The sequence below is a fragment of the Nicotiana tabacum genome, chromosome 17 (assembly GCF_000715075.1).
Source record: "Nicotiana tabacum cultivar K326 chromosome 17, ASM71507v2, whole genome shotgun sequence".
NCBI lineage: Eukaryota > Viridiplantae > Streptophyta > Magnoliopsida > Solanales > Solanaceae > Nicotiana > Nicotiana tabacum.
Window position 1 is genome coordinate 134273749 of NC_134096.1, and position 25833 is coordinate 134299581.

General features: G+C 35.8%; 1 protein-coding gene across 6 annotated transcripts; it reads right to left on the reverse strand.

The window, feature by feature from the left end:
• Positions 1-483: 483 nt before the first annotated feature.
• Positions 484-8415, reverse strand: LOC107814134 (uncharacterized). Of its 6 annotated transcripts, XM_075235129.1 has the most exons (8): positions 8343-8415; positions 7786-7826; positions 7430-7597; positions 5012-5488; positions 4263-4478; positions 1870-2411; positions 1590-1673; positions 484-1408 (listed from the first exon to the last, which is right to left on the reverse strand). In XM_075235129.1, exons 3-8 carry the CDS (start codon positions 7572-7574, stop codon positions 794-796), a joined length of 2079 nt encoding a protein of 692 aa, XP_075091230.1. In that variant the 5' UTR covers positions 7575-7597; positions 7786-7826; positions 8343-8415; the 3' UTR covers positions 484-793. The 6 variants fall into 6 exon arrangements, 5 of the variants coding, with proteins under 5 accessions (XP_075091230.1, XP_016494983.1, XP_016494968.1 ...); XR_012701490.1 differs by lacking the exons at positions 7786-7826; positions 8343-8415 and having other exon boundaries at positions 484-972; positions 1189-1408; positions 1590-1681; positions 7430-7595; XM_016639497.2 differs by lacking the exons at positions 7786-7826; positions 8343-8415 and having other exon boundaries at positions 484-972; positions 1189-1408; positions 7430-7589.
• Between the last annotated feature and the right edge of the window lie 17418 nt (positions 8416-25833).

Consider the following 25833-nt stretch of genomic DNA (forward strand, 5'->3'; position numbering starts at 1 on the left):
ATGTGATATAATAGTACTTAAAATATTTTTTTTTTTTTTGGGGGGGGGGGGGGGGTATAATTATGTGATAATCAACTGACTTGACTATCCAGATTCACTTTGCATAATACCTATCAAAAGTGGAACAACTCCCTAGGATTCTTAATTCCTAGGAATCAATATCTATCTCTTGGTGTTATTATTATTTCGTTATTATTGTTGAGGGGTATATTGCTATTTGTTTAGACTTAGGTGGAGATATGACTAGAAAGATTTTATGCATTTTATAGGTAATCAGCCTTTAACCACGTATTGTCTCATAAATAAATCGAAGAATTAACTAAGATAACCGGTTGGACTTGAGATTAAACAAATTAGAGGAAGCGTTAAGAAAAGATTTGAAGACTAGCAAAACATCACTGTTTTAGGGTATATGAAATAAATGTAACTATTGCTTGATAAAACTGCTTATGCAATTTGCAAATACTACTATCCGAAGATATATTATGAGACATTTCTGCAGTGCTCATTATTATCTAACTGAAAAAATGAGCTTAATAAAGCATTACATAATCAAACTTAATATTTTCAGAACAGAAATCAAATGTGCTATTCCTATTACAAGTCCCAAATAGCAGTTATAGAAAAAAGTTCCAAAATTCCATGCACAAACATTACATTTCCTTCTTTAGAACAAGGTATCACGTTGTAAAACAAGAATCCTGGTTCTCTTATGACCTAGGATGTGAAATGCTGCTGCAGCATCTTATTAACAATAAAAGATGTAGCCCGCTTCTCTGTAGTGAAGGATTTGTTAATAGAGACTGTGCTTTCCCGGTCTAAAAAGATATTTGGACCAGTATGTCGATTTTGCCACATCAAACCATAGCTTATACTGCAAACACCCAAATAAAGCTACAGGAACACCAGCAAAAGCAGCAATGAGCTTTGGCTGCCAAGCCATATGATTATTATAGACCAAGAAGAAGGTTGCTGCAAAAGCCAAGAGCATGCTAACTATCGAGACAAAGAGTGTCGTGAGTCCAAACAATAACTTTGCAGGCAATGATACAAGAAAATCATCTTCAGTGTACCGAGACGTCAGAATGGACAAGAACATAATGATGGAAACAATTGAACTGAACAGTGCTACTGCATCTGATATGACAAAAACTGAAAAACCCTTCAATGTTAGCATTACAGGGGTACCTAAATCGCTGTTATTACCGCCTGGAAGTGTGAAGCCAGCAGCAAACACCATTGTGGCAATCAAAGTTGCAGCAATCATACAAGAATTTGCAGTGTCTTTCATCCACCTTTCCCCTTCTTTGAGTAATAGCTGGTGCTCCTCTGTGAATAATTGCCTCGGGGTTTTCCCATCATTGTTTTTCATCCTGAGGAATGAAAGTGGAACAATTTTCTCCACCTCCTAGCCAATAAGCATTCCAGTCAGATGATTATCAGCTAGCATAATACAAAATTCATAACTCTACTTAAAAGTTATGCTAAATTAAAGAATCTCATATCACATTAAAATAACATTAAAATGTACGTTTTGATACTAAAAATAAAATGGAAGAGATTAGAAACGTAATACGGTCATCTCTCACCTTAAACCACAATATCTCTCTTTGCATTTGAAGAGCTGCTCCAGATACCCTGAGAAATGATGGCGGCATAATCTTCTCTTCTTCCTGTAGTACTGAGTAATTATTTGAACAATGATAACCCAAAAATGGGACGCTTTAATTATATAATAGTTCCTATATCATATTAAATTGGGCTGGTAGATGGGAACATGTATAGTTTAAACAAGAGATCATAAAAGGGAAATGGAGGCTGAGAATTGAAAATATGCTTATATATAAACAATAAGAAAGAGTTTTGTACCTTAACACACATTGACTCTGTTATCTGTTTAATGACCTCTGTCTGTCGCAACAGCAGCTGCTGAAGTGATTCTAAAAATACATGATTATCAGCGTCAGAAGGCACTGACTGCTCAATTTTGTTTTTCGGGGCGTCTATCTCTCCAAGTTTCTGTTTATTAATTGCCAGCCCTAACTTTCCAACCAAATGTAGAATGTTATTGCCATCATTATCTACTATTAGAGTGATTAAGTCCTTAATTGCTCCTATTTGGTGTATAAGACTGAAGACTTTTTCCTCTCGATGTAAAACAGCAACATGGAAAATGGTTCTGTTATTTTTGTCGACTTTCCATATGAGATCAGGATGATTGTGAATAAGCACAACTAGAAACTCTACATTTCCTGCTCTTGCAGCAGAATGCAGTAATTTTGACTTTTCCACTAGATCAAATAGCTTATCCCCTGCACATTTCTGAAACTCTGCCCAGAGCTCCTCAAGTAGTAGACCAGCTTGCTTCTTCAGTAAAGATTTTTCAGGAAGTACCTGAACCCGTCTGAAGCCTAAAATGTGAAGCAATATTAGCACTAGAACAAATATGAAGCTCCGTCTTGATATAAATATGAGGAAAAAGAAATTAATGGACTCATCGATATAATTACAACAAGATTTTTATAAGGTGAGTTTTCCCAATATTTACCAGTATGTAAGAAAATTCATCTACGAACAACATAGAGAAAGTATAAGTGCATCCACCTAAACTTGACCACTGACCCATTAGAGATCGAACTCATTGCCTACATTCCAAAGTTCTCTATGTTGGCTAGAATTCCCAGAACATCTATAAGAGGTAACAATTCCGATTCATTACTCAGATCCCAGAATATCTATGGCACCATGAATCCATGATTTCAGCCCGAGTGATGAGACTAATGCAGCAGCTCTACAAAGACACTGACCAATTTGCTTAGGCTAAGAATCTGACTGCAGGTTTGCCCTTATTGGATCAATGTTAGCGTGCCAGTACCAATCACCAAAAGACATCATTTTGTATGACTTAACAAGTGGTAGAATCATTTTTGTCACCAAAAGACATCATTTTGTACCTATCGGGATTGCCAGATAGATTCCAATTATGTAGTATGAAGTTTTGAACATACTGGGATTAAAATGGTGCACGCCCAATATGCTAGTTAAATACCTTCGTGATATAATGATTCTTAGTTTCTTGAATCTTCTTTCATTTAAAAGATAAACCAAGTCGTTATGAGAAAAAAATAGAATTATCGAAGAATTAAGACCTAAGACATAAAATGCGATTGAGATTTGAGATAACAATAAGAGAAGAGAGGATAAAGATAGATAAAAATAGATGGATGATAATGGAACAAAAGACATACATATCTATAGGTGTGAGATATAATTGACATCTTATATTTATTTGATGAGCGTCGAGCGACTAACTTAACACTGACCCTATAAATGAACATACTAACATTCTAACATAATTGACATTCTTTTTGGTTTTACAAACCCCATAATTTGCAGTTTTGACTTTTATTTCAAAATTTTCCTTGAGCTCAAAGTATGGACTTTTTAGATCATCATTTCAAGTATGGACTTTTTAGCTCAAGTTAATCAGAATTCTTCTACTATTCTACGATCTAGACTATTTGACAACTTCTTAAACCCATAACTAGTAGCGGATAGTACATTTTTCTTTGTCTTTTTGTTTCCATCCTTGAGCATTTAATGCTTCAAGTCCATTTTACCTAAACTGTTCGGAAACATAAAATGGTTAATAGGAAGAGAGTTGCTTGCGAGGCAGCATATAGGGTAGTGACCCTTTCTCTTAAATAAGGGTGGTGTCTAGGCCAGCTTGCGTGCACCTTGACTATTTTCACGAGATACCTGCTACTCCCACCAGCACAGTTGTTGAGTAAATCTGTCCACCAAGACTTAGACAGACAGGAAGAAATAACCTAATGTTTTGTCTCCATTGGGACATAGAGTAGTGTGACCCTTTTCAGCAAAGGCACTTATTAATTAGGTAAGACCATCTAGCTCTTTTTTCTTCTCGTATGTAAAAGATCTATGTATGTCTGCATCCACGTAAGGGCAAGTAAGAAGTTATGATATCTACTCTCGACCATAACAGAACTCATCCCAGTCAAAAGATCATACCATATTGCCCAGAAACGCACATAATAAAACCTCAGTGTGCTTTAAATTTCTATTCAGATAGTGGTGTTAGTCAACAAAACATATCTTGACCCTAAAGAAAATGATTTACCAGCTCATCATTCTTTGATACCAGTTTCATTAATTCAGCTATACTGCCCCAACGTGTCAACTTCTACTGTGTCTACTTAGTACCAATGAAACATGAAGAGTCTAAGTTAAAGTTATCTTACATGGAGTGAATTGCATCCTAGCAATGGAAATTGCACTAGTAAACATTCCCCACACTGGAGAACAAGCTCGTATAATGAATCTTTCCCAGTTCCCTTCTTGATTTTGGTTACTGATTGCTAAAGACTTTTTAACTAACGCGTACAAGACTGATGCATTTCCTTCTAACACTTTAGTGGCCAAACCACCTCCCTTCTTGAATAAATTCAACGCCACATCTGCAAGAAAAAAATTGAATAAAATAAATTAACTTAGCGATAGAAATACATATCTCAACAGTACTCGACTAGCTTCTTAAAAGGTGAGCGTTTCAAAGTGAATAGTGAAAAGTAATAATCAACGAAACAACATAGTCCATTAAGAAAAACAGAGAGAGACAGAGAGAAAGCGAGTGTATATGTAATGTGATTTCTATACATATATTGACATAACAATATGACACTCGTACCATTTTCAGAATGCAAAATGTTTGATCTCATTTCATCTCTGTAAAAAATTTCTAGCTTCCAATTTAATTTTATTAAACTATTTCAATTGTATAGTTTATAACTTCTCTAACTTTTAAACAATCAAATATATTACATTATTCAAATTTCAAATTTTGATGTAGTGTTTATCAATCGAGAATAACGGTTCAATCACTATCTTAATATTTTATTCCACTAACATTAGTATATAATATATAAATCAAATTAACATTTTAGATTTCGTGCTCAATCAAATACTATATTGGTAAGCGGAGACGTCGTACCATACATCTCATTGTGGATTGCGGTTTCAAGAAGTGCATAGCGTACTTGTTGTAGCACATCAAGACTTGTGACCTCACAAAGGTATGATACCATATCATTGTTCCCAATTGTAGCTGCCATAGTGATTGGTAGTAAACCATCCTCACCGGGGATGTTAGGTAACTTCACATTCTTCTCCCTCATTGCTTTAGCAATTTCAACAACCCCTGACGCTGCTGCAAAATGAAAAGCCGTACTTCCTTCGTCATTTAGCAATTCCAAGTCCTCTTTTTCTATCAGATTCATTAGCTTTCGTACGAATAAGGTGCTCCTTGCTGCAGCTGCAATGTGAAGAACTGTTTCACCCTTTTCTGATATCTTATGACGAGCAAGACTTGGATCATTCTTTAGGATAGGTTCAGCAATTCTCCAATTATCTTTCAGAGCAGCTTGATAAAGAACTTGATATACGGTAAGATACTTCATTTTGTTGCCTCCTAAAAATTGAGAAGCTTCATGATTACGTAATTCTAAGGCAACTCAATATGTATGTATCATGACAGCATAAATTTGTTTTTCCCTTACTTTTGAATACTTGCATACAGAAAAAACTTCTGGTATAACAACACATATTCCTCTGTCTTTCGAGACTATTTGGATCGCCCTACTCAAGAAATTTAGTAGATCTTATAAAGTGGGTTAGGGTTAGATATTTCGATTTTGCTTGGGCTGTGATTTTTCTGATAATTGGGGAAGATCCACCCAAATTCTGGCACATTTGCACAAAATTGGGGAAAGTCAAGGGATATTTCTTGTATCTGATCGACAAGAGATTGTTTTCTCCTGATGAAAGAAATGAGGAAACAGAGAAAGTTCTCTAGCACATTCTCAACAACTTGATCTGAAAAACCTTCCGCTGACACCGGCGCCGGTATCGTCGGTGACGCCGGTGGTGAAGCAACATCTGAAGAACGAGGACGCTCCTCATCTGACGAATTCGGGAACCGATTTCATTGTGGGATCGTCAAACAATTCATTAAGTAATTTCAAGTGACTCAAATTTTATTGTATTAAATACGTTATTTATATAATAACAAAATATGTCACCGTTTATAACAACCTATTTGACGTGGCGTTGTTATCTTTATCTTTTTTTTCTATTTCACCATTTATTATTATTAAATAATTTTATTTTATTATTTATCTTATCTTTTTGTATAATAAATTTATCCATATCATAATTTTTCTTTAAAATATTATAAGTTTATTCTTCATATTATTGGTGCATGATATCATAAAACTATTGCAAATGCTACAACCTATCCAAACATTATATTTATCAAACGATATATTACAATACAATAATATACGTTACCAAACAACAACCCTCCAAACAAGTTGTTGCTTGTGTGGCTAACTGTTCATTCCGTTGCAATTTATTTGTGTCTTCATTCAACTAGCCATGAAGTTTAATAAAAAAAAAACTTTTAAAATTTGTATTCTTAAAAATAAAAATATATACTAGTATATCAAAATATTCTTGCATTTGTGGTTTTAAGGTTGGAGTTAAAGAGTTACTAAAAAGGAAAAACGGAATTAAATTTGCTATATATTTGTAAGATTATAAAGAAGTAGAAATAAATTAGTTTAAATTAAATTATTTCTAAGTTTTAAAAAAACAAATTCAAAACAATCTTATAAGGTATAGTTCACATAAGTTGAAACACCTATCCCATTGCATTGTGAATAACAACTAATATGGTATCTATATTGCTAAAAGTTCTGTTTTTCGCGAGAATAAAATACACATGGAATTGAATTGCCAATAAAATAAACTAGCTATGTTTAAGTTTCAAGATTAATTGATTTGTGAATCTACACATGCATATGGAGAATATATAACTCAACCCAGGCATTTGGAGAATTGGTGGGGAAGGGCCTTCAAAATGCTGAACAAAATGGATGAGTACCTCTAGAAGTAATAATGTTGTTACTAATCCAAAGGATGGACAGGGTGATGGTGAGATAGGCAATTTAACTTATGATCCTATGATATGTTAATATCGGTTATTGATCCAAAGGATGGACAGGGTGATGGTAAGACATAGTTACGGGTAGCAGAATAGAGTGGCCGATGCACTGGCAAAGGAAGCAGCAAAATCAAAAAAATTAGGAAGAACTACCATGCTAGCAGTTGTGTTTGCAAACGATGTATTTTGGGGAGACATTCTATGAACTGAAATAATTAGACACTTTTTGGCATGTAATATTGATATACTAGAATAAAATATGCCTTATACTAGAACAAAACATACCTGTTTTAGGGGGATTAAAGTACCCCATCTAACCAGTACTCTGTAACGTAGTTCTTAATATATACTGCTCTATAATTTTCCCTTTGACCAAAAACAAAAGAGAATATATAACAGTGAACTTACTACTAACAAGTAGTACAGGCTGCCGACTGGAAATAGGAGGAGGTTGACTTTCAACGTCACTAATTTGATCATTTGGAGATCCTTGTTCATCTTCAAAATGATCATTAGCTGAGGGAAATTCGTTGCGTATAGATCTCTCCGCCATTATAGTTTTGTCTGCACTGGCTTCTACAAAAAATGTACAGAGTAAGTAAACTGGAACCAGATTGATATATACTACTTAAGACGTAGGCATAAAGTCGAAGCCATAATTTCAACTTCTGGATTTCAAATGTTAACGATCGTGTTCTAGATTTAATATCTATACATATTTAATGAATTAAAAATACCAAATACATTATTTAAGCAAAAATTACTGGGTTCAGCCAAACCCGTAAGCCGGCTTGTGCCTTCGCCCCTGCATAAACAGGATCGAAAAGGTTACGTTTAGCTCCGTTTTTAACGAAAATTATGTAAAAATATTCAGAATTTCAAAATAATATAGTAAGTGATCTATATATATGACTATATATTGGTTATGATGCGTTTCAAACTTCCACGAATATCTTCATGTTAAAAAAGTAATAGAAAGTCAAAATGCTTCACAGGAATCTAATGCAGAATCAATATATATATATATCGGCTCTTTGTATATCTTTTCGAGTTAATGACAAGTACATCTTCTAAATTCTGGACTATAAGACACATAATTTCTCAGGCTTCAAATATTTGAATCAACCTATTTATTTTTCCTCCCCTATAATGTTATAAGGCTAATTTTGTGGTTTATAACTTTACCATATTGTGAAGTTCATGTTCTTTTCGTAACTTATAAGCTACAACTACAAAGATGAGTCAAATATAAACACAATAGAGGAGAAGACGAGTAGCAATGAGAACAAGGTAAAGAAAGAAGAAGAGAAAATAGACATACGAAAGCGACTGATGCTTCTCGGTTATCGGAGGAAAGGAGGATTATCTGGTTGATGATTTCCTTTTAGCTCCAAACTCCAATTGCTGGACCTGCCCAAATATATATATATATATATAGAGAGCAAATAATTGGATTTCTTTGCCTCGAGTAATAACTGAAGTGTTAATTAATACTTTCACCGGTCCACAGTAAGTGACCATCCTGAGCACACCCATTAAAGAAATATAAAATTCTAGACAAAAATAGTTAGTGTGACTAAACTACCCTTAATTAAATGTTGCAGCATAGTTAATGTGAGGAGTAAAAGACTTTTTAGGGATACATACGTAAGGGTAATTTTGAAAAAACAAATTGAATTTTTTCTTGATTATATAAATGGACACATATTTTGGACCAAAATAAAAAAGCAAATTGGTTACTTATTGTGGACCGGGGGGAGTAACTCCTCCATTATGGAATTTTTTATTATTCCGTACTTAAGGCAGCCCATCAGTTTTTTTAAAAACAATTGGTTAGTATATTGGGACTTTTAGAGCTTTACCCATAAAAATTAAACTAATTACTTGTGTGTACTCATTTACTTTTGTACCCATAAAACTAATTAGTCTTCCTACCCATCGTAGCTTTTGTGGGTAATTGACTCTTTTTTTCTCCTTTTCTTTTTCGTTATTTTTTGCTCTTTCTCCCTTTCTCTCATGTTTTTTTCAATTATATTGTTTTTTATTTTCTTTTTTTACCATAATTTGATTCCATACTCAATTTTGGGTCCTTAATTTTTATTTTGTTTCTTTTCTTTTGTTCATTTTTCTTTATTTCTTGTTTCTTTTCTAATTTCATTTAACTTTTTTTTTTCTTTTTTTCCTACATAATCTAATCACATTCACTTTTTTTGCTTCCTTTCTTTATTCTTCTTTATTTATAGTAATAAACATAACTAATATAGTAAACATTTGTTCACTATTTTTTTAATATAACTAATATAATATACCTTATGTCTTTTATCTCATTTATTTTCTCTAAATCAATTATTAGAACAACTTATACATTATACATGTTTTTTCTTCTCTTTTTTCATTGCATTTTTTCCTTTTTTCCCCTCTTCTAATATTATTTTTATTATTTTTAAATTATTTTTATGTATTTCTATTTTTTCTCATAATCTAATTCTACACATCTTTTGGGCTCCTTTATTTTTGTTCTTTTTCTCTCTTTTTTTACTATATCAGTAAAAAAAAAAATTGATGTAGTACATCTTTTTATTTTATTTAATTTTTCTTATACTAATTATCAGAAAATAACTTACTCTAGCATATAGTATACGAAAAATAGTATATTAGTAGTAATTGAAGTATATTGTTGTAGCATACTATGATACTCAGATGGTATATTATCATATACTGGCAAGGTATCATAGAGGTCTCATTTCTTCAAGAAGTACACTCAGTTCTCTATAATACATATATGGTTTATACCATATACTGACATGATATAATGTGGCATTCCTTCCAAGATAACACTGAGTCTCGATGATACTAACCTGGTATATAGCATATGCTAACAGGGTCTCATAGAGGATAGGTTCATTCCTTCAACAAAAAATACTCTTCAATACTCTATGATACCCACATGGTAGATATTATATACTGACAAGATAGAGTTCTGGTTAATTCCTTCAAAAAAGAGCTCAGTCCTCTATGATACCAAACTGATATGCAAATATACCATTTTCGTATACAATACAAATCATCTACTTCGCTACCTTTACTTAATTTCAACCCAAATTTCACAGCTCTAATGCAAAATCTCCACCAAATTAGCTTAAAATTTAGCCACAACCTCCATTCAACATTTCAAACTAAGTATTTTTATTTAATAAAAAATTTAAAAAGGCGTAAAAACTCTATTGAAACATTGAAAAGATTCCAATGAAAAAGATACCAACCTGGTATATATCATATACTAACATCGTATCATAGAGGACTAGTTCATTCCTTTAACAGAAAAAAATACTCGTCAATCCTCTATGATACCCACATGGTATATATCATTACTGACATAATATATAGGTATGGTTCATTCCTTCAAAAAAAGAGCTCAGTCCTCTATGATACCAAACCGGTATACATGTACACTATTTTGGTATATAGTATAAATTCATCTTCTTTGCTAGTTCAACTCAATTTCAACCCAAATTTTATAACTCTAGTACAAAAAATCCACCAAATTAGCTCAACTTTAGCCACAATCTCTATTTAACATTTAAAAGTAAATATTTTTGAATAATAAAAATTTGAAAAAGGCATGAAAACTCCATTAAATATTTAAAAAGATTCCAATGAAAAACTTCAATAAATAAAAAGGACCAAATTATAACGGATACTATTACACTATACTGTATATTATAAGAGTATAATGTTGGAATAAATTGTATAAATTAAAAATTATATACTAAAGTGGTATACATGTATACCATTTCGTTATACAGTACAAATCCATCTTCTTCGCTAGTTCAATTTAATTTCAACCCAAATTTCACATCTACTGCAAAATCTCCATCAAATTGGCTCAAGCTTTTGCTACAACTTTTAATCAACATTTCAAACAAACCCCAAGCATAATCAGATTAAAATAACTATAAACTCAACAAGCCCACTACATGAATTTCCAGCTTCAAAGTCCTTCAATTGTGCATTTGATTTTTTCTAATAATAAATCTTCAAAAATATTCAGTATGAACTTTCTAAAGATACTAGAAATAACTTTTTAAAATATGTACTTTGAATCAAACAACTGATCTTAAAGTTGAAATTTCAATTCAAAAGCTTCAAACTCAAGAATAGCGGGTCTTTAAAAATTCAATCCCAAGCACCTCAAATTAGCTCTAAATGAAACCAAAATTCAGTATGATTAATATCCTTTCTTTTACTATAGCATAACATCTTACTTTAAAACTACATTCAGGCTACAAGTATAAATGTGTAATGACCCAACCAGTCATTTTGACTTTTAGAATCATGTTCTCCTAAATAAAACTCTCTGTATGTGCTTTTATTAATTTATGACTTGCGGGAATGGTTGGTTCGGGATTTGAAAGTGTTCGGGTTGAAATCAGAACACTTGGTTCCTTGAGTTGGCCTTAAAATGTTAAGTTTGACTTCGGTCAACATTTTCGAAAAACGACCCCGGAATAGAATTTTGATGATTCCAACAGCTCCGTATGGTGATTTTGGACTTAGGAGCGTGTTCGAAATTTTATTTGGAAGTCCGAAGTTAAATTAGGCTTGAAATGGCTAAAATAGGAATTTTAGTTTGGAAGTTTGACCGGGGAGTTGACTTTTGATACCAGAGTCAGAATCCAGTTCCAAAAATCTTTATAGCTTCGTCATGTCCTTTATAACTTGTGTGCAAAATTTGAAGTCAATCGGACTTTATTTGATAGGTTTCGACACCGAATGTAGAAGTTGGAAATTTTAAGTTTCATTAACCTTGAATTGGAGTATGATTTGTGGTTTTAGCGTTGTTTGATGTGATTTGAGGGTTCGACTAAGTTCGTGTAATATTTTAGGACTTATTAGTATATTTGGTTGAGGTCCCGAGAGGCTCAGGTGAGTTTCAAACGGCTAACAGATCACTTTTGGCCTTTGGGAGACTGTTGATAGCTGCTGGTATTTTTCTTCTGATTTCCTTATACGCGATCCCGTAAGTTTGTCTGTGACCGCTTAGTGTAATTTGGGCAGAGGTGACTTTATTCTACGCGATCGCGTGAGATAGTTTACGATCGCATAGGCTTGTTTGAGGCAGTGATATTTTTGTTCTTCGTGATCACGTGGATAGGGCCGCGATCGCGTAGGTGTGGGAATTTGGTATTCGCGACCACGTAGGGGAGGTCGCGTTCGCATAGAGTAAGTGGAGCGGCAGGGAAGGCCACGCGTTTGTGCTTCGCGATCGCGTGGGCCTGTAGGTTTGAACTTCGCGATCGCGTAGGGTTATTTTTGGGCAGTAAAAATTTGTGCAACGCGATCACGTGAGGAAGTTCGCGATCGCGTAGAAGAAGTCACTGGGCAGAGAGTTTAAGTTCTGAAAATGAGATTTTTACCGATTTGGAGCTCGGATTGAGTCAATTTTTGAGAGATTTTCAGATAAAACAATGGGGTATATGTTCTTAACTCAATATTGGTTAAATTACCCGAATCCATCACTGTTTTTATCATGTAATCGGTGAATTAAGTTGGAAAAGTTTGAAAACCTTCTTGGATAGATTTGATGATTTGAGGGCCGAATTATTATCGGAATTTAGTAATTTTGGTATGGGTAGACTCGTGGTTGAGTGAATGTTCATATTTCGTAACTTTCGCCGGATTTCGAGACGCGGGCCCCACGAACGATTTGTGAGTTAATTTCGGATTTTATTTAAAAATATAGTATTTTCTTATGAAATTGATTCCTATAAATTTTAGTCATTGTATCGAATTTATTTTGGCTAGATTCGAGTCATTCAGGGCGGGATAATCGAGGAAAAGGCCTACTATAGGATTTAATTGGAGCAAACTGAGGTAAGTCTCTTGTCTAATTTTGTGAGGGAGAAATTACCCCATAGGTGATTCAATTAATTATTGTTGCTAATTGTTGGGGCTACGTACGCACGAGGTGACGAGAGTCCGTACGTAACTACTATCTATGTTAAAGTCCGGGTAGTTTAGGACTCAAAGCATGAATTACTTGTGTAAATTGTATTCTTACATATATATATATATATATATATATATATATATATATATATATATATATATATATATATATATATATATATATTGTGAATTGTTAGGGAAGATAGTCAAAGATGGAAATCTCATATACTTAAATTTATGTTTAAATTAATTAATTATTAAAAGGAATTGTTCATCCTCTCGAATTCATATTATAATAAATACACTCTCATTCTGGAGGTACATAAGAAAATGTCCTCCTTTCTTGTGGAGCGGGCCGAACGCCTCGGCAATATAGATGCATCTATGGATCGCGTCGCACGTCCCTCGGTAGTGTACACGACACTATGAATCGGGCCGTACGACCTCAGCAGAAATCGTGCCTAATAATAATAATTACACGATACCTTGATATTTCAATTTGCAGCTTGTGAATTTAATTAATAAATTATAATTTGTTGCATTTGAAGGAATTTAATTATTCCTGCTGGTTAAATAAAAATTATTGTAAATTCTAGGAATCATGTATTTACATATTCTATCTTTATTTCAATTATTATTATTGACCCTTAGTGAGTGTCAAAGTCGACCTCTCATCTCTACCACTTCGAGATTAGGCTTGATACTTATTGGGTACACGTTGTTTACGTACTCATGCTACACTTACTGCACTTTTTGTGCAGGATCTGAGACAGGCACTAGTGGAGGACCTATCGTCGCACACCCACATTATCCAGAGGCGTAGCGGTGAGCGGCCTTTCTGAGCCATTCTGGAGATACCATTGCCTCTTCTTGTATTTACATTCTGTCTATTTTATTTCAGACAGTATTTGGGGTTTTGTATAGTCTACTAGATGCTCATACACTTGTGACACCAAGTCTTGGCACACATACTGGTAGAATTTGGATTTGTATTATCTTCTTGGATTTAAATTATTAGTATCTTTTCTAATTTTTTTAATATTGCTAGTAAAAGAATAAAATTACTTAGAAAATTATTCTAAGAATGATTGATATATGTTTAATTTATTAGTTGGCTTGCCTACCTGTAGTGTTGGGCGTCATCACGACCTTTAGGTGAAATTGGGTCGTGACAACATGGTATCAGAGCACTAGGTTCACGTAGGTCTCACAAGTTATGAGCAGGCCTAATAGAGTCTTGCGGATCGGTACGGAGACGTCTGTACTTATCTTCGAGAGGCTATAGGGTGTTAGGAAACTACCTTTCTTCATCTTCCGTCATACAATTGATGTAGTACTAAATATCTTTCTCTTACTCTCTCACAGATGGTAAGAACGCGCTCGAATGAGGCCCCAAATCAGGGAAGAGCTACTCCCCCAGCTGCTAGAGACCGAGGCAGAGGCCGAGGGAGGGCTCCAGCCCGTGGTAGGGGACAAGGATGTCCCGGGACTGTTCCAGTTATGCCGCCAGTGGGTCCAACGGAGAATCCTATTATTGAGGAGCAGGGTAAGGTGCCTGTGGCAGAGCCAGCTCCGGTGGATTTCATATCTGCACCGGGATTTCAAGATGTCATGGGTCGTATGATGCGGTTCATGGACACTATGACTCAAGCTGGTTTATTTCTGGCAGACCCAGCCATATCTCAAGCGGGCGAGGGAGCACAGGCTCATGGACATGCAACTATTGTATATCAGACCCAGGGTGCACTACCCGTGGGTGGAGCCCAGCCAGTGGCAGCAGCTACACCTGATCCCAGGCCAAGTGCAACCTCTGATCCGTAGAAACTATTGGACAGATGGACTAGACTTCATCCTCATGTCTTTGGGGTGAGCGACATGAGGATCCTTTGGACTTCATTGATCGGTGCAGGGACAAACTGCACAACATGAGGATATTGGAGTCTCATGGGGTTGACTTTGCCACTTTTTAGCTAGAGGGCAGAGCCCATAGATGGTGGAAGTCTTATATTCTTGGTAGACCAGTAGATTCTCCTCCCATGACTTGGGACAGGTTCACCCGTATCTTCCTGGATAGGTATATTCTACCCTCCCAGAGGGAGGAGTTGCGGTTTCAGTTTGAGCAGCTCCAGCAGGGTCAGATGTCAGTGACCGATTATGAGGCAAGGTTCTCTGAGTTATCTCGCCATGCACTTATGATACTCCCTACTGAGGCATAGAGAGTGCAAAGGTTTGTTGCGGGTTTACATACTGGCATTCAGGACACTATGGCTCGAGAGGTTAAGATGGGTACTTCTTATGAGCTGGTTGTGGAGATAGCCCGGAGGATTGAGGGTGTGCGTCAGCGGAGCCGAGAGCAGGTTATGAGAGATAAGCGGTTTAGGTATTCTAGAGAGTTCAGAGGTGCTCTGTCTGGGGGCAGAGGTCAGTTCGTGAGAGGACAGTCCAGTCCATCAGGCCCGCATATCCAGCACCACCGCCTCCTCCAGTATGAACTTATTTCAGTGCTATGCCAGAGAGTTCTTATTGCCCACCGGCTATTCAGGGTTCTTCCACTGGGTATTCAGGTTCCCAGGGTCAGACTTTTAGTCAGCAGCCTATCGCTCCGAGAATTTGTTACGAGTGCGGGGATCCCATTCACATGCAGAGATTCTGCCCCAGGTTTTGGGGTAGACTAGTGCAACAGGGTCAGCGGCCTATGATTACTACACCAGTTGCTCCACCAGTTGTCCGACCACCAAGAGGCGGAGGACAGATGGGTAGAGGTCGTCCTAGAGGTGGAGGTTGGCCAGGTGAAGGCCAGCCAGTTGGCGCTCTAGCTCGATTTTATCCTTTTCCGGCCAGACCAGATGTAGAGGCCTCAGATGTCGTGATTACAAATATTATTTCTATTTGCGGAAAAGATGCCTCAGTATTATTTGATCCAGGATCTACATATTCCTATGTGTCATCTCTATTTGCTCATTTCCTGGGTGTTTCTCGTGAGTCCTTGAGTACTCATGTTTATGTGTCCACTCCTGCGGGCGATTCTGTTGTTGTGAATCGGATCTACCGGCCCTGTATTATTACATTCAGTGGTTATGAAACTAGAGCAGATCTCCTATTGCTTGAGATGACTGACTTTGAAATCATCCTGGGCATGGACTGGTTATATCCATATCATGCTATTCTAGATTGTCATGCCAAGACTGTTACCTTGGCTATTCCAGTGTTGCCTAGGTTGGAGTGGAAGGGTTCGTCTGTTAGTGCATTTAATTAGGTTATTTCCTTTATGAAGGCTCAACACATGGTTGAGAAGGGTTGTTTAGCATATCTAGCCTATTTTCGGGATACTACTGTAGAGACTCCGACTATTGATTCAGTGCCTGTAGTTCGGGAGTTCTCCGATGTATTTCCTTCAGATCTTCCAGGTATGCCACCTGATCGTGATATTGATTTCTGTATTAACTTGGCTCCAGACACCCAGCCTATATCTATCACATCGTATCGCATGGCTCCGAAAGAATTAAAAGATCAGCTTGAGGAGTTACTAGCCAAAGGGTTCGTTGGACCAAGTGTATCGCCTTGGGGTGCACCAGTATTATTTGTGAAGAAGAGGGATGGAACAATGTGAATGTGTATTGATTATCGTCAATTGAACAAAGTCACTATTAAGAACAAGTACCCGTTGCCACGTATTGATGATCTATTTGACCAGTTGTAGGGTGCTAGGGTGTTCTCTAAGATCGACTTGAGGTCGGGGTACCATCAGTTGACAATTCAGGATTCGAATTTTCTGAAGACTGCTTTCCAGACTAGATATGGTCATTATGAGTTTCTGGTGATGTCCTTCGGATTAACTAATGCCCCGACAACGTTTATGGATCTGATGAACAAGGTATTCAGGCCATATATTTATTTGTTTGTCATTGTCCTCATTGATGATATTTTGATTACTCGCGCAGTAAGGAGGAGCACAAGCAACATATGAGAGTGGTGCTTCAGACGTTGCGGGAACAAAAGGTATATGCTAAGTTACCCAAATGTGAGTTCTGGCTAGAGTCTGTAGCATTTTTGGGGGATATTGTATCGGGCGAGGGCATTAAAGTTGATCCCAAAATGATTGAAGAAGTTTAGAATTGGCATCGTCCCACTTCGGCGACTGAGATAAGGAGTTTTCTAGGTTTAGCAGGTTATTATCGTCGGTTCGTGGAGGGTTTATCATCTATTGCAGCACCTTTGACCAACTTAACCTAGAAAGGTGGTCCGTTACGATGGTCCAATGATTGTGAGGTGAGCTTTCAGAAGCTCAAGACAACATTGACTACAACACCAGTGTTAGTGTTGCCTTTCGGTTTAGGGATGTATACAGTATATTGTGACGCTTCACGTGTTGGTTTGGGTTGTGTATTAATGCAGGAGGGGCGATTCATTGCATATGCTTCAAGTCAGCTGAAGCCCAATGAGAAGAATTACCTGGTACATGATTTGGAGTTAGCTGCGATTGTTCACGCTCTTAAGATTTGGAGGCATTATCTTTATGGGGTGTCTTGTGAAGTTTACACTGATCATCGCAGTTTGAAACATTTATTCAAGAAGAGGGACCTAAATTTGAGACAATGCAGATGGCTAGAGTTACTAAAAGATTATGATATTACTATCCTGTATCATCCGGGAAAAGCAAATGTGGTTACAGACACCTTGAGTAGAAAGGCGGAGAGTATGGGTAGTTTGGCTTTCATTTCAGCAGAGGAGAGGCCATTAGCTTTGGATATTCAGTCCTTGGCTAACAGACTTGTGAGGCTGGATATTTCAGAGCCCGGCCGAATTCTTGCATGTTTGTGGCCCAGTATTCACTATTTGAGCAAATGAAAGATTGCCAGTATGATGATCCACACTTAATGGTTCTCCGATAAACGGTACTATGGGGTGGTGCCAAGGAAGTTATTATTGGTGCGGATAGTGTTTTGCGACTCCAGGATCGCCTATGTGTTCCTAATGTGGATGAACTGAGGAAAAAGATCCTAGATGAGGCACACAGTTGTCGGTATTCTATTCATCCAGGTGCTACGAAGATGTATTGTGACTTGAGGCAGCATTATTGGTGGAGGCGAATGAAAAAGGACATAGTTGAGTATGTAGCTAGGTGTCTAAATTGCCAGCAAGTTAAATATGAGCACCAGAGGCTAGGTGGCCTACTTCAGCAGATGACTATACTAGAGTGGAAATGGGAACGCATTACTATGGACTTTGTAGTTGGGTTGCCGTGGACTTTGCGGAAGTTTGATGCAGTTTGGGTTATTGTGGACAGGTTGACCAAGTCGGCACACTTCATTCCGGTTGTGACTACGTATACTTCAGAGAGGTTGGCCCAAATATATATTCAGGAGATAGTTCAATTGCATGGTGTGCCAATTTTCATCATATCAAATAGAGGCCCTCAGTTTACTTCACATTTCTGTAGAGCAGTACATAATGAATTGAGGACCCGTGTAGAGCTAAGCACAGCCTTTCATCCCCAGACCGACGGACAGTCAGAGTGGACAATATAGATTTTGGAGGATATGCTCAAGGAATGTGTGATTGACTTTGGAGGGTTGTGGGATCGTTTCTTGCCTTTGGCCGAGTTTGCTTATAACAACAGTTACCAATCCAGCATCGAGATGGCTCCATTTGAGGCTTTATATGGTCGGCGATGTCGTTCTCCCATCGGATGGTTTGAGCCCGGTGAGGCTAAGTTATATGGTACTGATTTGGTGAAAGATGCCTTGGAAAAGGTAACGTTGATTTAGGAGCGACTTCGTACAGCACAATCCAGACAGAAGAGTTACGTATATCAGAAAGCGCGTGATTTATCATTTATGGTGGGTGAAAAGTTCTCTTGAAAGTTTTGCCGATGAAGGGAATCATGAGATTTGGGAAAAAGGGTAAGTTGAGCCCAAGGTTTATAGGCCCATTTAAGGTGTTGAGACGAGTTAGGGAGGTTGCTTACGAGCTTGCCTTGCCTCCCAGTCTATCAGAAGTTCACCCGATTTTCCATGTACATATGCTCCGAAAGTATCATGCCGACCTATCACATATGTTAGACTTCAGCACAGTTCAGCTAGATAATAGCTTGGGTTATGAAAAGGAGCTAGTTGCCATTGTTGATAAACAGGTTCGCCAGTTGAGGTCGAAGAGGATTTCTGCAGTAAAAGTTCAGTGGAGGGGCCAACCAGTCGAGGAAGCGACTTGGGAGGCGGGGAAAAATATGCGGACCAGATATCCACACTTATTCAACACTCCAAGTACAATTCTAAACTCGTTCGAGGACGAACATTTGTTTAAGAGGTGGACAATGTAATGACCCAACCGATCATTTTGACTTTTAGAACCCCGTTACCCTAAAAAAAACTCCCCGTATGTGCTTTTATTAATTTATGACTTGCGGGGATGGTTGGTTCGGGATTTGGAAGTGTTCGGGTTGAAATCGGAATACTTGGTTCCTTAAGTTGGCCTTAAAATGCTAAGTTTGACTTCGATCAATATTTTTAGAAAATAACCCCGAAATAGAATTTTGATGATTCCAACAGATCCTTATGGTATTTTGGCTTAGGAGCATGTTCGGAATTTTATTTGGAAGTCCGGAGTTAAATTAGGCTTGAAATAGATAAAATAGGAATTTAAGTTTGGAGGCTTGACCAGGGAGTTGACTTTTTGATATCAGAGTCGGAATCCAGTTCCGAAAATTTTCATAGCTCTGTCATATCATTTATGACTTGTATGTAAAATTTGAGGTAAATCGGACTTGATTTGATATGTTTCGACTCCAAATGTAGAAGTTGGAAATTTTAATTTTCATTAAGCTTGAATTAGAGTATGATTTGTGGTTTTAGGGTTGTTTGACGTGATTTGAGGGTTCGACTAAGTTCGTATGATGTTTTAGGACTTATTGGCATATTTGGTTGAGGTTCTGAGTGGCCTGGGTGAGTTTCGGACGGCTAACAGACCACTTTTGGCCTTTGGGAGACTGCTGATAGCTGCTGGTATTTTTCTTCTGATTCCCTTATACGCGATCGTGTAAGTTTGCTTGTGATCGCGTAGTGTAATTTTGGCAGAGGTGACTTTGTTCTACGCGATTGCGTGAGATAGTTTGAGATCGCGTAGGTTTGTTTGAGGCAGTGATATTTTTGTTCTTCGCGATCGCGTGAATAGGGCCGCGATCGCGTAGGTGTGGGAATTTGGTATTCGCGACCACGTGGAGGAGGTTGCGTTCGCGTAGAGTACGTGGAGCAGTAGGGAAGGCCACGTATTTTTGCTTCTCGATCGCGTGAAATGGTTTGCGATCGCGTGGGCTTGTAGGTTTGAACTTCGCGATCACGTAGGGTTATTTTGTGCGCGATCGCGTAGAAGAAATCACAGGGAAGAGAGTTTAAGTTGTAAAAATGGAATTTTTACCGATTTGGAGCTTGGATTGAGGCGATTTTTGATCGATTTTCAGAGAAAACAATGGGGTAAGTGTTCTTAACTCAATATTGGTTAAATTACCCGAATCTATCACTGTTTTTATCATGTAATCAGTGAATTAAGTTGGAAAAGTTTGAAAACCTTCTTGGATAGATTTGAGGATTTGAGGGCCGAATTATTATCGGAAATTAGTAATTTTGGTATGGGTAGACTCGTAGTTGAGTAGGCGTTCATATTTCGTAACTTTTGCCGGATTCCGAGACGTGGGCCCCACAGACATTTTTGAGTTAATTTCGGATTTTATTGAAAAATGTAGTATTTTCTTATGAAAGTGATTCCTATAAATTTTAGTGATTGTATCAAATTTATTTTGGCTAGATTCGAGCCATTAAGAGTGGGATAATCGAGGATAAGACCTACTATTTGATTAAATTGGAGCAAATTGAGGTAAATCTCTTGTTTAATCTTGTGAGGGGGAAATTACCCCATAGATGATTCAATTAATTATTGTTGCTAATTGTGGGGGTTACGTACGCACGAAGTGACGAGAGTCCGTACGTAACTACTATCTATGTTAAAGTCCGGGTAGTTTAGGACTCAAAGCATGAATTACATGTGTAAATTGTATTCCTTATTTAATTAAATTATTAGAAATATATTGTGAATTTTTAAGGAAAGATATTAAAAGATGGAAATCTAATATACTTAATTTTCTGTTTAAATTAATTAATTGTTAAAAGGAATTGTTCATCCTCTCGAATTAATCTTATAATAAATAAACTCTCATTCCGGAGGTGCATAAGAAAATATCCTTCTTTCTTGTGGAGCGGGCCGAACGCCTCGGCAATATAGATGCATCTATGGATCACGCCGCACGTCCCTCAACAGTGTACACAATACTTTGGATCGGGCCGTACGACCTCGGCAGAAATCGTGCCTAATAATAATAATTACACGATACCTTGATATTTCAATTTGCATCTTGTGAATTTAATTAATAGATTGGAATTTGTTGCATTTGAAAGAATTTAATTATTCATGCTGGTTAAATAAGAATTATTGTAAATTCTAGGAATCATGTATTTACATATTCTATCTTTATTTCAATTATTATTATTGACCCTTAGTGAATGTCAAAGTCGACCTCTCGTCTCTACCACTTCGAGATTAGGCTTGATACTTATTGGGTACACGTTGTTTACGTACTCATGCTATACTTGCTGCACTTTTTGTGCAGGATCTGAGATATGCACTAGTGGAGGACCTATCATCGCACACCCACGTTATCCAGAGGCGTAGCGGTGAGCTGCCTTTCTGAGCAGTTCTTCAGCTACCATTCCCTCTTCTTGTATTTACATTATGTCTATTTTATTTCAGACAATATTTGGGGTTTTGTATAATCTACTAAATGCTCATACACTTGTGACACCAGGTCTTTGCACACATACTGATAGAATTTGGATTTGTATTATCTTCTTTGATTTAAATTATTAGTATCGTTTCTAATTTCTTTAATATTGCTAGTAAAAGAATAAAATTACTTAGAAAATTATTCTAAGAATGATTGATATATGTTTAATTTATTTGTTGGGTCGTGACAAAATGCTTAAGCTCAAACCATTCCCCGTGAGAATCTACAAAAAGAATATATTTTCATCGTATATATTAGGACAATAGTGATTTCTCCATGTCTATAAATATTTGTGCTAATTAATGAGTTAAACACATGAGTGAGTAATGGGGGTAGATGGTCATAGCAACAATGCCGTCGTGATTTGTGAATGCAATACCTTGGTAGAAGATAAGTGAAGGGCCGTGTAATTATTTTTAACCGTATGGGTAGTTTTTATAATTAGTTTGAGGGTAGATAATTAGTTTAGATTTTATGGATATTTTGTGTAGATTCCCAGTAGGCTAGTATATTTGAGTCCATCACTCACTCAGAAGGTCACTCAATTAGTTTTCTCATACTTTTGGTGGTCAAATACCTATTTTACTCTCTAAATTATCAACTTTTAGCTTTTGCTTCTTTTCTTTTTTTTTTTTCTTTTTACTCTATATTATGTAAAACTTATAAAATAAATAAATAAATAAATATATATATATATATATATATATATAAAGAATAGTTTCCAGGCATATATAAATATTAAAAAAGAACATAAATATAGTTTGCAGTCTCAAACTGCAAACTTAATGCATCATCATTTGAATTTTGGACCAGGTAAATTATAATTCGGTTGCTGATATTATGGCGAATTTGGCCCAATCTGTCAAAGGCTACTGAAACTAATATAATTCTTTTACCGCTTTATTTAGGCATTATCTAATTAGTCTTAACGTACATATTTTGCGCATATACATGTTTCGACGAGTAATTTTTTAATTTACATAAATATTATATTAAAATTATTTTTGAGTTATAAAATAAGAGCTTAAGCACATAAAATTGATGAATAAAATAATTGAACATAGTAAAATAATTAATTAAAATAATTTATTCGTATCAATAATTTTGATGATAACAACAAAACCTCAAAATTTATTTAAACAATTGAGAAGGAAAGAGAATAAAGGCTTTTAAATGATATATTGCATTCATGGGTGTCAATGGATCGATTCGACCGATTATTTAATTATATTTTCACTATACTAATTTCTTAGTTATATTATTTTGTACAATCAAAATTAGACCTTTTGAAACCATATCAATCATCTCGAGATTTTTTTTGTATCCGCACAGTTCAGTTAATATTCTCTATTTTATTAAATGTCATATAAAATTCGCTTGTAGAAGTTAGAACTTAATAACATATATATGTGCTTGTGTAGGACTTGGCAAAACTCTCTAAACATTTTTACTGCTTAATGATGATAAATCAAGAAGATATGAAAGATGACTAGAGTGGAGATCCATTGCACTATTCTCCAACAACGTAAAAAAATATTAAATAAAAATAAAAAAAATATAAATCACACAAGTGAAAAAATATTAATTAAGGTGAGACTCAAGAATAGAGCCTATAAAAGATTAAGTATTCAAAAAGAGAAATCTAAATCATACGAGAGTAAACAATATTCAATACATTGTAGTTTGCTACTCAAAATCGCTGGAATATCTTATGTACTACTCAAGATGTTGGAACTAGTTTAGTTTCAATATGGGTAGTAGAAGAGGTTTGGGAGTTGGAATTTTGAGTTTTAGTTACTTATTTGGCTTGTAAATGCTTTCATAATCCTAGGGATCAAGGAAAATTTAATGGTTTATAAGTTTTAAATTTAATATATAAAATATATTTTTCATATGTAAATTTTTTCGATACGATTCGGTATTTTTCGATTTGTTTTCATAAAATTAAAAACATAGTCTAATATTCGGTACAGTTATAGATTTATATAAAAATCTACAGTTTACTTAAAAGAAACCTAATTAACAATCTGTTCGGTACAATTCAGTACGATCGGTTTAATTAATTTTTAAATATTCATTAATACCCCTAGTTGCAACAGTAACTTACCTTATTATTAAGATCAAAAATCTCATTTTTTATGAACAGTTTGGGGATATGATAGTATAAAAATTTCTTTATGTCTTCATCTAAAACAAGTTAAACTCTTTAAGCAATTAATTAAGAACCAGAAAGTAGAGGCTATCCGTTTGACTTCGCTTAAGACCGTATTAGGAGGATTCATCGCAAATGACAAGTTTTACTCCGGTTGTAAGCCTACCACAACCAGGGGCGTAGGTAGACTAATGGCTACGGGTTCAGATGAACTTAATAATTTTTGTATTAGAAAATTTATTAAATACGTATAAATATCTAATTGCGAATTCATTAACTAAGAAAAATTATAGTTCAGAACTCATAAATTTAAAATTCTCCGCCTTTATCTTTGGCTCGCAATGTTGTCCGGGTATAACTAATTGTTACCTAAAATGATGGAGTCAATCTTGACAATTTATAAAATTAAACAAAGTAAAATAGGGGCACTCAAATGACGGCATTTAACGACATTTCTAAAATCGCACCAGTTGAAGACTGACTTCAAGTAGCCAGTTAAAATCGCCCTCAGCTTACTGTAACTTCATTTTCTTTTCTGTTTTTTGGCTAATTTTTCTAACGGTTATATTGAGCAAAGGTCGTTTAATTAATAATAATAAATCGTACCCTCGTACTTTTTTGGTTAATATTTTGCGTATTTCTCCGGCTTCTCCGGCTATTATGCTCCAACATGTTGTAATAGTTGTTGGGGGACTAAGTTGATGGTGCTTGGATAACAATTCAATGTAATTGTGATTATCTTGGTAGCATTTAGATTAGCTTCAAATAAAAATTAGAGACTAATAGATTATATGTATCCTGTTATAAAATAAAAGCAACTTAGTAAAACATGAACAAGACATGTTATTATGAAATAAAAGCAATTTAGTAAAATATGAACAAGAAATGGAGATAGAGAGAAGGAAGAGATTTTCTTCTTCAATTGTGTGTATTTTCCTATCTATTACAAGATCTTTATATAGGCATGAAAAGTGAAGAAAAATATGTCATTGAATATGTCATTAAGCATAGAAATATGTCATTGAATATGTCATTAAGCATTTGAGAAGATCATGGAGGAAGAGTAGACATCCACCATAATTTGATTTTTCTTATAACACTCCCCCTTGGATGTCCATAGATAATGTACCTCGTTAAAACCTTATTAGAAAAAAAAACCTATGGGAAAAAAAATCCTAGTGAGAGAAAAAGAGTACACATATTTAGAAATACGCTTTTTGATTGCCTCGTTAAAAACCTTGCAAGGAAAACCCAGTGGGACAAAACCTTATAAGGAAAAAAGAGTACAACGCGTATTAACTCTCCCTGATGAGAGCATCAATTCACATCCTTGAGCCTTCACATCCCAATCTTGTACACTAGTTTCTTGAAGGTTGACGTCGGTAGAGATTTGGTGAATAAATCAGCCATATTATCACTTGAACGGATCTGTTGCACATTGATATCACCATTCTTTTGAAGATCATGTGTAAAAAATAACTTTGGTGAAATGTGCTTTGTCCTATCCCCTTTTATGAATCCTCCCTTCAACTGGGATATGCATGCTACATTGTCTTCATACAAAATTGTGGGTGGTTTGTCACACTTCAAACCATATTTGTCTCGAATAAGGTGTATTATAGACCTCAACCATACACATTCTCGACTTGCTTCATGAATAGCAATTATCTCATCATGATTAGATGAAGTAGTCACGATTGATTGCTTAGTCGATCTCCAAGATATGGCAGTGCCTCCATATGTAAACACATAGCCTGTTTGAGATCGAACCTTTTGTGGGTCATATAAATACCCAGCATCGGCATAACCAACAAGATCGGGACTGCAATCATTTCCATAAAATAATCCCATACCGATAGTCCCTTTTAGATACCGCAA